Source organism: Protopterus annectens, chromosome 5.part0 (genome assembly GCF_019279795.1).
Source record: "Protopterus annectens isolate FY-2018-M chromosome 5.part0, PAN1.0, whole genome shotgun sequence".
NCBI lineage: Eukaryota > Metazoa > Chordata > Ceratodontiformes > Protopteridae > Protopterus > Protopterus annectens.
This window is the reverse complement of record NC_056735.1, coordinates 1,078,993,899-1,079,009,599: the sequence shown is the minus strand read 5'-3', so window position 1 is coordinate 1,079,009,599 and position 15,701 is coordinate 1,078,993,899. Positions and strand designations below refer to the sequence as shown.

The window sequence follows — 15,701 nt, the reverse complement described above, 5'->3', positions numbered from 1 at the left end:
CATAAGTTCACCTTCCCTGGACATAGTCATGGCTTTATCCATTTACACCATGAGCTCACCTTCCCTGGACATAGTCTGGGCTTTATCCATTTACACCATGAGCTCACCTTCCCTGGACATAGTCAGGGCTTTATCCATTTACACCATGAGCTCACCTTCCCTGGACATAGTCAGGGCTTTATCCATTTACACCATGAGCTCACCTTCCCTGGACATAGTCAGGGCTTTATCCATTTACACCATAAGCTCACCTTCCCTGGACATAGTCAGGGCTTTATCCATTTACTCCATAGGAACTAGCTAAGAGAATATCTGCTTTTTTTTCCTGAGAGGGTGTAACAGCAGAGACACTACCACTATTTTATGGGATGTGAGGAGAAATGGGGGTGGGTACAAGGGAGTAACATGCTGTTTTTTTTTTCCTCTTCCCTCTGCCATTATATTCCTAATTGTTGATTTTCTTAATTTGACTAGATGAACATCACCCTATTTCCAACAACCACATAAACTAAACTGCAAGTTTGTACTTAGCTCAGTTTGTAATACAGTTGGTATACAGCAGCTAGCCAAACAGCTCAATATTCAGCAGAAATAAATTCACAGATAAGTGACTAACACTAATAAGCACAGAGAAGCCCTCTAGGCTAAGAGTTCAACACCGAATATCAATGAAGTAAAAAGAATAACCCCCACTAACTGCAGAGAGACAGAGAGATACCACAATATACAGTGAAACAAATAAATAAACAGAAAAATAAAGTGCAGTACTATCTTTAAACAGTTGTTTCATAAGTACATGGTGCCACATAATTCCTAGTTTTATAAATATTTAGTCCTTACTACATATGATAAAATTAACATAGCGAGTAATGCAGCACATGAACCTTGCATTAGTGTTGCAGCTATTGATTTATATAGATCTAATTAGCTGAGGTTGGTATGCACTTGTTATAGGATATTTACATTGTGCTCTGGGGTTGATCAGTTGGAGCATATGTTGGAGTAAATTGTTATCATTAACTTGGGTGTTATGTATGACAGTTCTATTCTAAAAGGCTGAATCCCTATACCCTTGACTGAGCAGTGAGTATGGATGAGAAAATGTTGAATATATTTGGTCTTATTTTAGAGAAAGAACTACAGGAGATAGAGTGAAGAGATATGTGAACAGTGGAATGAGAGATGGCCTTTGAGCATTTGTGTTAAAGTCTTTACTTTTAGTGGTTTATAGGAAGATGCCCTAAACCCAGTCATTTCCATTGCAGAAATAATTTAATTTAAAACCTATAAAGAAATCCTACATTTTTTTCTCATAGTAAATAACAGGATTCTTCTTTTATGTGTACAGCACACTGAATTAGTTGTTTGAAATCCTGAATCAGTAAATAACTTTCTTCAGGCATGCATGTTAGATTTTGGCAGCTGTTTTTTTTTTTTTTTTTACTGCAAAGGTTGTCAGCAGTTCTGTATCTGATCCATGTGACTGGCTATTTTGAGGGTTGACATTTTGTTAATGATAAATTAATTAATTTGTAGTTTACTTCATTAGTAAGATATATCCATTCATTAGTAAGATATACCCAGAGGAAAATATGTTTGATATTGACTATTATACCATAAAGTTTAAAATCAAGAAGACACATTAATTTCTATAACTTATCAGTCCATAATTATTGGGTTGCATAATTTATAACCTATCAGGTATAGACTAACAACAGTACGCTTAATATTTCTGCTTTGAGTATGCAACTTCAAACAGAGAAATTTCATGTAACCACAATGACATGTCTAGTTAGTGGACAGACATTTTAAGTACATAATCAGAAAATGTTTCCAAAATATGCATCTTGTGATTTCAGGCCTAAGCATAATATGTCATTTTAAATAAAAGTGATATGTGTATTCATTTGTATGTTGTAGTATAAAACATCCTCCCATCACACTTCAAATCTGATAAAACTTAAAATGACCACTTTGAAACCTTCCTTTTCAGCAGCAGTACTCCTTACTACGTTACTAATCCTACTTACTCTAACTTACACATGTCCCTTTGACCATAATACTCTGCTTAATATCATTCACAACTTCAAGATATCACCCCTCTCCCTAGTATGGGACTGTGCATGCAAATTCATCTTTATTACAAAAAACATCTCAAAGTACAGTTCATACTACTCTATAATACTCAAATAACAACCAAGTAGATTATGAATTCCTTTGGAAACTGTATTACCTTTCCTTAAAGGTCTTAAAGGCTGGAGGCATCCGTGTAACTAATGGGTTAGATATCCAATATACATTAGTTAATAACTCACTTTCAATAATTAATAGTAATAATCCTTCAAGTTTCTTATAACAGCAGTCTCTTTATGCCCCCCACCCCCAAAAATCAATGACTTAAAATTGCTTAACCTAATGCCGATATCCTGAATAACAAATGGGCCTCCTTGAGCTCTGGTTGCTTAAGGAATAAAACTCATATACAGAGTGTCACAGAAATAAGGCTTCAGGATTAATTGTGCCTCTCGCAGTCCATCCAGTTGCACTGCAATCTTCTATATGATAATAAAAGGAAACAGGCAGGATAGTGGTATTGCATTGCTTATAAGCAGCAATATCTTCCTAGAAATTGCTTAAAATTTTAAGGACTCTTCTAACAATCACTCTCCAAACTGGATTTTAGCTAAACTTCTATTATGAAAGCACACCCTACTTTATGTAAGTATAGCTGATATACATCCTCCCTCAAGAGTTACTACCCTAGAAATACACCCAAATAGAATTAAAAATAAGACCATAGTCCTAGGAGACCTCAAAATTAATACCAAACTAAAGCAGATGCTACTACACCACAATCTAGGGCAAACAGTTCATCAGCTATGACAAACAAAAATTCAAGAATCAGTTCGACCTTAGCTCACATAATAATTAACATTAAACACAGATTTATTGAAGTACTTCCAAACAATTTAAATGGTCACTGCCTGATTCCACTACTGCAGTCATTCAGATTCAAAAGGAAACTTCCCCAATTGGTTTCATTCAAAACCATAGCAGAATCCAAACAGGCTCTACTTAATTCTCACCTTTAGGCAACAGACTGGTCCCTCATATACACCATCAACTGTCCCAATAAGGCACTTCTTGTCTTTCTGAATGTACTCATACCAGACCCAGATGCCATCTTCCATACAGTTTTTAGAAGACTAAGGGGACAAAAATGCCCCTTCCTATACCCTCCATTACAAATACTGGAAATGAGCTAAAATATGGGAAAATAATTCCCTTGAAACACCACCACAACCAAAAACTGATAATCCACAAGAAAGGACAAATAGATCCACACCAGAGTGAATGATTTAGCGCTTTCGTTTTTTAATAAAAACTTCATCAGAATCACAACCAATACATACACTGACCCAATAAATACCCTCACCCTTACAAAATTAACATACATAATTACTGACATCATCATCAATTAATAAAAAACACACATATACAAATCAGTTAAAGTTCCATGTGCATATACTAAAAGTTGGAACTTAACCATTAGCCCATAAGCTCCACACCATAACATAATGTATTGCAACACCAATATCATTGTAAATAGCCCTCTGTTTTTAACCTAAGGATAGAACTAACTGAAATGTTAGAATTCAGCCCTGGATAGTGTGATGCGTTTGTTTTAAGTTGCCATCTTAATTCTTTAGACTCTAATCATTAAGTGGACCACCTCTGTCTCCTAAAATGCCTTGATCGAGCACAGAAAATTTAAAAGAATGTCCATGGTTATTAATAACGTGTACAGCCAATACATTTTTTATATCTTGTTTCTTGATGTCATAAAGATGTTGGTATATTCTACTCCTAAGGGCATTAATAGTTTTACCAATATAAAAACAGGGGCATTTTGTGCACTTCCCTATATAAACTACTGCCTTGCTACTACATGTAAACTTCTTTTTATGTTTAAAACTGCCAAAATTGGGTATGAATATTTCCTTCCCTTCAATAATAACTTGACATTGTGAACAAAATCCACATTTAAACATACCTATAATACCAGAATATTGTTCCATGTTATTCTCCAACATATTTTTAATGGTAGTATCCTTTTCATAAATTATATTAGGTCTTGACCCTACAATATTAAGCAACTCTTCATCGGTATTAGAGCTAACCTTACTTTTAGTAAAATGAGCCTGCAAGTGAAAAGCATTATGAAGAAACACTGGGGTATTTTGAATTCAGATATAGAAGTTAGTGAGATTGCTGGCCCCACACCTCGTATAGCTTATAAAAACCTTCCCAATCTGAAGAGTATCCTATGTAGACCAAGACATCCACTAGTTAACAGGTTGACAGTGAATAGAAACACAGTACCCTGTGGTCATTGCAATCAATGTATTTATATTAATAAAGAAACTAGTTTTGAGCACCCTACTACAGGACGCATTTACAATTTTAACACTAACACCAACTGTGAAAGTAAAATGTCATATATATGGCTAAATGTTTAGGATGTAATAGTTACTACATAGGGAAAACAAATAGATCATTTAAGGAGAGGATTACCTTAGAGTAGGTACAGAAACCAATGCATTGGCTAGACATAAAAGTTCAACTGGTACCAGTCATTCCTTTAAGTTCTGTGCCATTCAATGTGTGTATGAAGGATTCAGAGGTGGTGATCTAATTAACAGAACTTTAGAACAAGAAACAAGATGGATCATAAGATTAAGGTCCGATAAACCACCAGGCCTTAACGATAAAATCCAAATAAAGCCATTTTTGAAAAGTAGAAGATTACGTAAAGAGATCTCCCACTAACTGTTCTAAATTCCACATTAGTTAGGTACATTTTCCTCACAACATTATGACCATGGTGTAGATGACCTATCTATATACTCAGACATATTGTAGGCATTTCATATACTTTCAACATTTGTCATAAGAAATGAATCTTTGCACACATATATTTAGTATTGAAATAGTACTGTTTATAAAAACTAATGTAAGACACCTCAGGATGCCATTCGGGATTAACAGAATATATGTGCCAAAATACTTCCCATTTTCCCCTCATGTATTCCTTCCCTACATTTTCCGCTTCACCACATAAGAGTTTTAACATTTCACAATGTCTATATTTTAAATTTGGGTATCAAGGATGTAACAATTATAAAGTGCAATTAATGGTTGCTTAAGTCAGTGTGCTTATTTCCACCATTGTGGATCTGTGAGTCAAGTTAATTATTAAGATATTGTTCTGTTTCCATATAGACGTTTTGTTGCTTCGTTTATTGTTGAAGCATTCTTCCACCCACATTTTTGTAAGTTACGTTCACATCCTGAAATGTCAAATGTCCCTGTTTATTAACGGAGATTGAAGAGACTAAGGCATGAACTAATGGACAGCTATTGAAAAGCCATGTACTTATGCCTGTTGTAAGCCTAATTTTTAAATAGACACAATGTTTATTTTATGAACGCTATGAATAAGTTCTTTGTTTTGCATTCAAGAATTAACCAGGCACATTACTTTGTTGTGCTGTGATTTTTAAAAGCGTTTCAGAGTCTGCAGAAAATAAGTAATTTTGAAAAACTGTTTTAACTTTTGATTTATACGAGAATAGCCTAACTAATGTGATACATGTTTTAACCACCTGTAATTGTTGACTGTTTCGTCTACTCTGGATAGTATGAACTTCCAGTAAAACACGGAAATATCTAAAGTCACACTTTGTAAATATGTGCATTACAAGCAGTTTGGGTTATACTAACCAAGTCTGAAATGGCTTTTTGATATATACTGCCTGAAAGCTCAGTACGAGATTTTCCTAAAGCACCATGAGATGATAAGTAAATATGACAAGGCTCTGAGATATACTCAATTGTTTAATATAATATAATGTATGTTTGGGCACCGATGCATTTTTATGTATGTTTTTATGTATGTTTTTTATGTATGTTTATTTTGAACTATTCAGTTCTTACTTTTAATATACCAGTATTTTTCTTAGCTGAACAAGGTAACATTCATGGAACTGAGTTTAATGGGTTACTGTATTTTTAAATGAAGGAAACATGTGATTATAGAGATCCTATCACAAGCTTTTGTTGGTTTTAAAAGTGATGTTCAAAGTTTTAGTTTGTGTAAAGAGTCTGAAGAATTGGAATAAACAATTTGCTAACTTACATGGATTTATTTGTTTGAATTTCTACTTTCATTTTATTGCTCGTTGGAAAGTCACGCATCTTTTTGGACTGAGCTTCATCGGTATTGAATAAATTCCAATTGTGCTGAATAATATTAACTATGTTATTGTAATGAATATTATACTTAAAAATACCTACTTTATTGAACATATTGCTCTCAACATTAGTATTTACCACAGTAGTATTAATACCTTTGCCAAGTAAAGGAAAAACGTACCATTTTCCCTTTTATCCATGACCTCTTGGAAGATGCTGTCCACATATTCACCGGGATATCCTCTGTTGATTAACATCCCCCTGAGTACCTTAATTTGGTCCAGGAATTCATAATTCTCTGAAATCATTCTGGCCAATCTAACCCCCTGTCCCTTTACTAATGCCTTATTTTGGTGAATAGGGTGGAAACTACTGAAGTGCAATAGTGTGTTGGAATAGGTGGGTTTCCTGAATATAGTGGTCTGGTTAGTATATGCACATGTAACTTTAACTGATTTGTATATGTGTGTTTTTTATTAATTGATGATGATGTCAATAATTATGTATGCTAATTTTGTAAGGGTGAGGGTATTTATTGGGTCAGTGTATGTATTGGTTGTGATTCTGATGAAGTTTTTATTAAAAAATGAAAGCGCTAAATTACTCACTCTGGTGTGGATCTATTTGTCCTTTCTTGTGGATTATCAATTTTTGGTTGTGGTGGTGCTTCAAGTTTAATATGGAGCGAAGGGATGGAGTGGATTCACCCTTATTTTCTTCTTTGTTAACATCTATTCAAACTCTGAACTCAACAGTCAACAGTTTGGTATTATCCATGGAGAAACTGACCCAATAACAGCAACTGTTTGAAAATTCGCGGGTTTTTCCCGCTTCGGATTTTAGAAGGACTAGCAGAAATACTGGTGATGATACTGTTAACATGGATATCACACCAGCCCAATGGCAAAGACAAGGCGCCGATAGAGTGGTGTCGTTGGAACGAGAAAGTGAACGGACTCCTACACAGGCGGACAACAAAAGAGGCTGCTCGTCATACAACAGAAGACCGACACTCTCTTGATGGCTACAAGAAGACCGTAATTGGTGTTCTAACTCTACCAATAACAACAATTCTAACGGTTCACTTAATGAACAAATTTGTGTTCTAGAAAACTACATTTATGACTTTAGGAAACTGCAATTAGAAAACAGCTATCTTTGGGAGTGTTTACGATGGGAGCAGATTCCAAAAGGGCTCAGTTTATGGCGCTACCCGACTGGATTACAGAAGGACTCTGAATTACATCAGGAACTGGTAAAACTTTTCAGCCGGCATGGTTGTGAATTACTTGATTGTCTTATAAAAGACAATGATAGGAAAATGGACATATTTAATGATAAAATTGTACATACGAACAACCTTATTCAATCTGATTTGTTGTTTGAATATAAAAAACTGGAATATGACAATATTTTCAAAAATGTGGATCATTATATTAGTGAATTGAACAGCAGGAAGGAGGGGAAGCTGAGAAGGGATGAAAAAGAGTATGCTGAGAATAGAGGATACCCCCCTCCCCCCCTCAGTCAAAGTAAGAACAATACTGTTAGTAATGAATTTGACAACAACTATGTATTTAACGATGATAATGGTTTTAGAGATGACCCTTTAGAGTTTCCCCCTCTGAGGAGATCAGAACGATTAAAGAATCAGAGAGGGGGGGAAAAAAACAATATTACCGGAACTACGGGGGGAAAGTCAACATCCCCTAACTAGTGGGGTACTGTGGATTAATGATATTGACCAAGATGGTGCATTCCCTAAAATAATTAGTAACAAGAATGCTGATTTCATGATTTATAACTATAGTAATGTGTCTTTTCAGGATAATATCACTGACATTTTTGAGAAAGTGTTATCTTTTGTTCCTAGCAGAACGGGTGGTCTTGATGATGCCCTTATTGATTTGAAATTATATACAAGGAAATTGAATTTTAAGTTTTGGTTTAAGGACTGTAGTCATGGTATGGGCGGTAATCCTTGTAAAAAATCAAGTGCATTCAACCCCCCCCCCCCTTTGCCCTATTGTACAAACATTTGAAAAAATGTGTGAATTGGACATTCGGAGATTATTTAAAGAAATTAATAGTGTGGATGTCATAATGAATCTAACTAGATCCGAAATGGATATACTAAAAAGTGTTTGTGATAATCACACTATAAGAACTATGAAACCTGATAAAGGGGGTGGGCTGATTATTATGGATAGAAATACATACATAGAGAAAATGTTTGAGATTCTACATTCAGACACATATTGTCAAATCAGTGTTAATGAGAAGAACATTTTATATAGAAGGGTGGATTTGATTTTGGAGAATTACTTCTTAATAGACAAATTTCACTGGATGAACAGTCCTTTATGGTAGTAAAATCGCCAACAACACCTACAATCTTCTGTATCCCGAAGATTCATAAAGATCTTAGGAAACCCCCCCCCCCCCTTTAGGCCTATTGTGGATGCCAAGGCATCCAAAACTTATTTTATAGCTAGATTTATTAACATCCAACTCAAGGACGTCTTGGCCAATTGTCAGTGGATTATTAAAGATTCTTGGGACCTTTTAAAGAAACTTAACAAGGAAATATATAAGTATAGCCTTATATTTGTTACCATAGATGTAAAAGATTTGTTTTCTATCATCCCTCATGAAATTGGTATTGAATGGTTCTATTCTTATTTATGTCGTCACACTGACTATGAACATAATCACATTTTGACTATAAGAACATTAATGGAACTTGTCTTACAGACTAACATCATTGTATTTAAGGAGCAGCTTTTTAAACAGTGTAATGGTGTAGCAATGGGGGCAACCTGTGCCCCCATATTTGCAAACTCTGTCCTAGCCTTTTGGGAAACAGAGTTTATTTTCTCCAGCCCATTTGCAAAATGCTGGAAATTCTATGGTCGGTATTTGGATGACATTTTAATTATATGGGATGATACTAAAGACCAACTTGATAAATTTCTTGAATTTATTGAGGTCAGTACTGATTTTTTGAAATTTTCACATGTCTTTTCATATGAAAAAATCAACTATTTGGACATTACTATTTATAAAAATACAGTAGAACAATGATTTGAGACCACGATATTCAGAAAACCCACCTATTCCAACACACTATTGCACTTCAGTAGTTTCCACCCTATTCACCAAAAGAAGGCATTAGTAAAGGGACAGGGGGTTAGATTGGCCAGGATGGTTTCAGAGAATTATGAATTCCTGGACCAAATCAAGGTACTCAGGGGGATGTTAATCAACAGAGGATATCCCGGTGAATATGTGGACAACATCTTCCAAGAGGTCATGGATAAAAGGGAAAATGGTACCTTTTTTCCTTTACTAGGCAAAGGTATTAATACTACTGTGGTAAATACTAATGTTGAGAGCAATATGTTCAATAAAGTAGGTATTTTTAAGTATAATATTCATTACAATAACATAGTTAATATTGTTCAGCACAATTGGAATTTATTCAATACCGATGAAGAGTTGCTTAATATTGTAGGGTCAAGACCTAATATAATTTATAAAAAGGATACTACCATTAAAAATATGTTGGAGAATAACATGGAACAATATTCTGGTATTATGGGTATGTTTAAATGTGGATTTTGTTCACAATGTCAAGTTATTATCGAAGGGAAAGAAATATTCATACCCAATTTTGGCAGTTTTAAACATAAAAAGAAGTTTACATGTAGTAGCAAGGCAGTAGTTTATATAGGGAAGTGCACCAAATGCCCCTGTTTTTATATTGGTAAAACTATTAATGCCCTTAGGAGTAGAATATACCAACATCTTTATGACATCAAGAAACAAGATATAAAAAATGTATTGGCTGTACACGTTATTAATAACCATGGACATTCTTTTAAATTTTCTGTGCTCGATCAAGTCATTTTAGGAGACAGAGGTGGTCCACTTAATGATGTTTTAGCGTCTAAAGAATTAAGATGGCAACTTAAAACAAACGCATCACACTATCCAGGGCTGAATTCTAACATTTCAGTTAGTTCTATCCTTAGGTTAAAAACAGAGGGCTATTTACAATAATATTGGTGTTGCAATACATTATGTTATGGTGTGGAGTTTATGGGCTAATGGTTGCGTTCCAACTTTTAGTATATGCACATGGAACTTTAACTGATTTGTATATGTGTGTTTTTTATTAATTGATGATGATGTCAGTAATTATGTATGCTAATTTTGTAAGGGTGAGGGTATTTATTGGGTCAGTGTATGTATTGGTTGTGATTCTGATGAAGTTTTTATTAAAAAACGAAAGCGCTAAATCATTCACTCTAGTGTGGATCTATTTGTCCTTTCTTGTGGAAAAGAATTCCCCTATACAATTACACCAGTGGTATCTCAGCCTTAGAAAAACAAGCCAGAATAGCAACTAAACTGTATAAATGAACTTCCTTACAGACAGACAACAGACCTTTTTTATCTTCCCCCAAACATTTCTGCAGAATAATTAATCATCTCACAGTTAATGTCACCCACTCAAAATATAAAAATCTCCACCATTCTCTAATACTAACAATACTTTTACATGTAACTGTAGCAACTTCCTCCTGTGCATCATTATTTATTTGATTATGATTTTACCATCACTATGACAACTGCCTGACCTAATGCCAAACAGTCTTGAAAACTTACAGCTTTCAACACTGGCAGTCTGTTCTCCAACCTGCTACATCAAACACTTGTCAGTAAAGGTGGTAAAAAAGTCAGTAGAATCTCTAAATTTGAGTTTTTAAGACATATTCTCGAAATTGCATCTTGCCTTCCTCAGAGTGGCCACAGCTTTCATATTAAAATCTCTAAAACAAATGTATAACTTGTTGCTGTCAACTGAATTTTTCCAAACCACTTCAAACATGCTATTATTATTATACCTCTCTCAAAGACTACCCATCGAAGGATATGCACTGATTACAGATCTATATCTGTCTTTTGTCCACTGGCTTAGATTTTCAAAAAAGCTAACCTGCAAAAAACTATTCAATCACATTATTCAATATGGCTTACTTTAAGGTAAGCAATATGGCTTCAGCAATGGCCTCATTACTATCAGACCCCTTTATACAGCCACCAACCACATGTACAGCAATGCAGACAGTGGACAGTGGACTACTATCAACAGACTTGATAAGAGTTTTTAAAACAGCAAATCACAATCTTTTGATTAATAAACTGAGAGAGATTAAATATGGTAACAATACTCCACAATGGTCTGCCACCTACCTATCCAGCAGAACGTTCAAGGTATACTTCAATGACTCCCTCTCAGATACAGGCATTCTACTTACTGGGAAACCAAAGGGCTAGGAGCTAAGATCCATATTTTATCACAATTTATCAGTGACCTAGCTAGTGATCTCTCCAACCCTACAACACATATGTATGCTGAAGACATCCTTTTAATGGAGACATACAAGAGGCATACAGAACTGCAGCATAAGCTGCAAGCTAAACTCAGCTTACTGTGCTACTTGATGTTCTCTTACTATCTCATAGTTAATCCAACTGAAATCAATGTAATGGCCTTTGTAACCAGGCAGAGGGTGATCAAGGTCCCATGCAAATCACTGAGAATGGCAGCCTTATTCATAATGGCATAGAGCAAATTAATTAGTCCTCAATGGAAATGCACAAATGTGATTCACTGAAAACCACTTTCAGTGAAAACAATTTCAAGATTTTTTTTTGCCACCGGAAGACAAGCCCTTCCATACCACTTGGTGGTTGAAGCCCCACCCCCCAACTTTCACACAAAAGTGGAGAAAGTACAATACTTCCCATTCACTAAAAGTGGCTTTCATCGAAAAAGTCACGATCCTTCAATTATTTGCATTGAAAAAAAAACTTTCCTTCATTTGACTGTAGACCCTAGTCATAGCTTCTCCAATCATATAAACATGTTTTTAGTCATACCCGATTTGACAAAAATTGTATAAATTAATCTATCTCCCTCAACAAGAAAGCCCACTGCATTTATTCCCAGAACTGAATATGGTCTGCCATGTCTTACTTAACCACTCCACTGCTAACACATGGACTGTCCAATCCACTTTAAATAAGTCTGAGAGATTTGCCCTTGTCTCTGAACAAAATGTCCACCACTGCAGCCTGCTTAAATGTATTAACTGGCTACTCACAAAATTTTAGCGCTACCCTAATATTTAGCACACTGCTGTTGAAAATCATTAAATAAGACAACTGGACAACTGTCCCCCTCTGAAGTTAAAATTACAATTTAAAGAATAAAACTACTCTCGCTAGGAAAACCCTGATGGCTCCCCATACCTAGGCAGACTGGGATTCAAAACACTAGTAGGTGAGAGAGCTTTCTGTAAACTCAGCCCATCTGTTGGAATTATCTTTCTTCAAAAACAGCAAAGATAGAACTTCCAATGAGTGACCTCCCTAACCTCTTGTATCAGAGGTACATGGGATATATGCAAATGAACCTTATGAACATCAGGTGTTTCAGCTAATTGGTGATTCTGAATGCCCATGACTTGTTTTGTCATTTAAATGGACAATTTCAGGCCAATAAATCCAAACCCCACTAGCTGTGGATATGCATATTTTGCCCTTGTTATGACCTCATCAGCACAGCACAAGCAGAGTGTTTGACTAAGCATTAGAAACACAGGGCTGTTATACCCAGCTGATGTCCATTATCATTAGGGTCACCGCAAAAATATCCCAAATAACAAACTAAAACAGTGAGTGAGAAGGTCACTGAAAAAACAATCAGTAAAAGCAAAATGAAAACTCCAGCAAAGCTGTGTTTCTAATGCTTAGTCAAACACTCTACTTGTGCTGTGCTGATGAGGTCATAACAAGGCCGAAATATGCATATCCACAGCTAGTGGGTTTGGCTTTATTGGCCTGAAATTGTCCATTAAAACAATGAAACAAGTCATGGGCATTCAGAATCACCAATTAGCTGAAACACCTGATGTTCATAGGCTCATTTGCATATATCCCATGTGCCTCTGATACAAGAGGTTTGGGATGTCACTCATTGGAAGTTCTAGCTTTGCTGGAGTTTACATTTTGCTTTTTCTGATTGTTTTTTCAGTGACCTTCTCACTCACTGTTTTCGTTTCTTCAAAAACCAGGCAACAATCCGACATGCAAGCTTTCAGAAAAGAATATAAAGACCACCTCATTAAGGAGTCAACTTGTACATGTTTCAGTGACAAAGCCTAGAAAAATATCCCTTCTCTTTACTGCTCACTTATGGGACTCAATCATTGCTGCACATAACTATTCTTTTGAATTACGGAAATGTTCACTCATGTTACAAATACAATAAAGTGCAATAAAGGTGCCTGGAGCTTTGTAGACAGGCTGGATGTACAGTATTACTGGCAGGATACATCCCATCTTTAAGGACTACAGCAACAGTGATCTATTAGAGCATGTACTGTTATGGTAAGTTATCTATACAGTTGCACTTTATGCTGACAATTCTATTTGGCTTATAACACATTTTCACATTTTAGTACTCTCTTTTAATGTTCTCTTTATGACTGAAATTTTTTCTTTGCTCTTCATGGAGTATCATATACTTCAAGTCTGTGCTGTGACAGTCAGCCAAATGTGAAGCTTTCTTTCTACCTCCCATTTCATCACAAACTGCGCACTATGCATAAGTTAAATAGAGAATGATAACCTAACATGACATCCAGTCAATGTAATATATGACTCTGTGCTGCAGTCCCACCAAGAAAAATATAAAGTATCTTGATTTAAAGAGAATATGACCCACAACACTTCAGCAATATAAAACCCTTACTTTGCGCTGGTCACAACTACATTTTCATGGTGTGGTCATTTGATCCTAGGAAAAAAGAGGAGGAGAAAATCTTGAATGTAAGGAGTCTGTTGTTCTTTTATGTTCATCTTCACCATAAGCTGTACGTCATTCAAGAGTACACAATCCAAACGTTCCTCCAACAACTACGACAGCAATAAAAGTATTGAGTAATGCTGAACAATTGCACAAGATTCCTCAGATGAAAAATGCAAATGACTCGTTCATATAAAAAGTTAAAATACACTTTAATGAAATAAAATAAATGCAGACTAAGCGCTTTCATCCACTACATAATGTACTTCATTCAGTTAATAAGAAAATAATAACTTTTTTCTAGTCTGTTTTGTAAATCATAAATAGAATAACTACTCTCCAAAAAACTGCAAAACACTAAAAAATCAGCATAGCACTAATTGCACATAATGTCATTCTATAATCGTTTTCATTTCAACAACAATTAAACATGGGATGTTTCTAAACTTACTCTTCGCCTAATGTTGTATAGACTTTTTGACAACATTTCCCGTAGTCTGTCTGATTCTTCATCTGTAAAGGTTACCTTAATTTCTTTTCTGCTTCTGCATGGTTGATTAAGGAAAGAAATGACTCAATGAGTGGTATGATTCTGTGCACTTCTATTGTGTGCAGTTTAATTTCACTGTGAATCCAAAATTATAACTCAGTACAATGATCTTAGCTCAATGGTCAATAAACAACAAATACGTGTGAAACAAAAAGTGGCACAATCCTGACTACAAGGGATACAACAGAGACACAGCAGATAACTATCTGATCACAACAACATGATTGTTAAACTAATTTAATGAGTAATACAAAGAAATGGAAAAATCAACAAAACAATAACTAATAAAGTCAATTAGGGAATGCAGGGTGTTACTTAAAATATATGAAGCAGATATACACATTGTTCAGATGTAACATAAATTAATTTTCAGAGACATTTCCCACTGTTGCAGCAAAATTAAAATAATTTAAAAAGGTGTGTAGAGTAAACACAGAATTAGTAATACAATTTGGCATTAGCATCTTCTACAAAAACAATATCCTTTTTTTCTGGTTTTTTTTAGACAAAATGCTTTGTTTGAAACTATGCTTTTGAGTATACACTCTGTTACAGCTACAGGTCTCTTTTCCAGAATATTGCTGAATAGTACTTTCTTTAGGGACTTGTCCTGCATGCAGCTGAATTTTACCAGTTGTAGCTGTATGTAGTTTAGCCCTCATTACTTACAACTGTTTTGTAGGATGATTCTTATCTAGTAGTGAGGGTTGCCATGCACACTGTCTTCAGGATCAATATCAAATTGAATTTGACACTTGACAGCTGCTTTGATTTCAATTTAGAAGATAGTACTATCATCAGTCCATATGTCAGTTTTATGGTACACCATTTCAGTAAGATTTACCAAAAATTGATTTAGCAGTTGAATCTAGTTTTTGTGTTGTCCTTTATCCTAGTAATGTCCAGCAGTTCATCACAAGGGTCAGCTCTTTTATTTGGTTATTTTTTATATGCACTCTAGAAAACACAGTTTAGGTAACATTATTCTTGAACCATTCCTGTTTTTATTGTACATGA

General features: G+C 35.0%; 1 protein-coding gene across 2 annotated transcripts in view; it reads right to left on the bottom strand.

Annotated features, from left to right (window-relative positions):
- Window positions 1-15,701, bottom strand: part of SLC9A2 (solute carrier family 9 member A2) — a 959,164-nt gene that overhangs the window by 132,980 nt on the left and 810,483 nt on the right. For both annotated transcript variants that reach the window (XM_044070947.1, XM_044070948.1), the window contains one exon: window positions 14,586-14,679. In XM_044070947.1, the coding sequence (XP_043926882.1) occupies window positions 14,586-14,679 (94 nt within the window). The remainder of the gene's footprint in view (window positions 1-14,585; window positions 14,680-15,701) is intronic.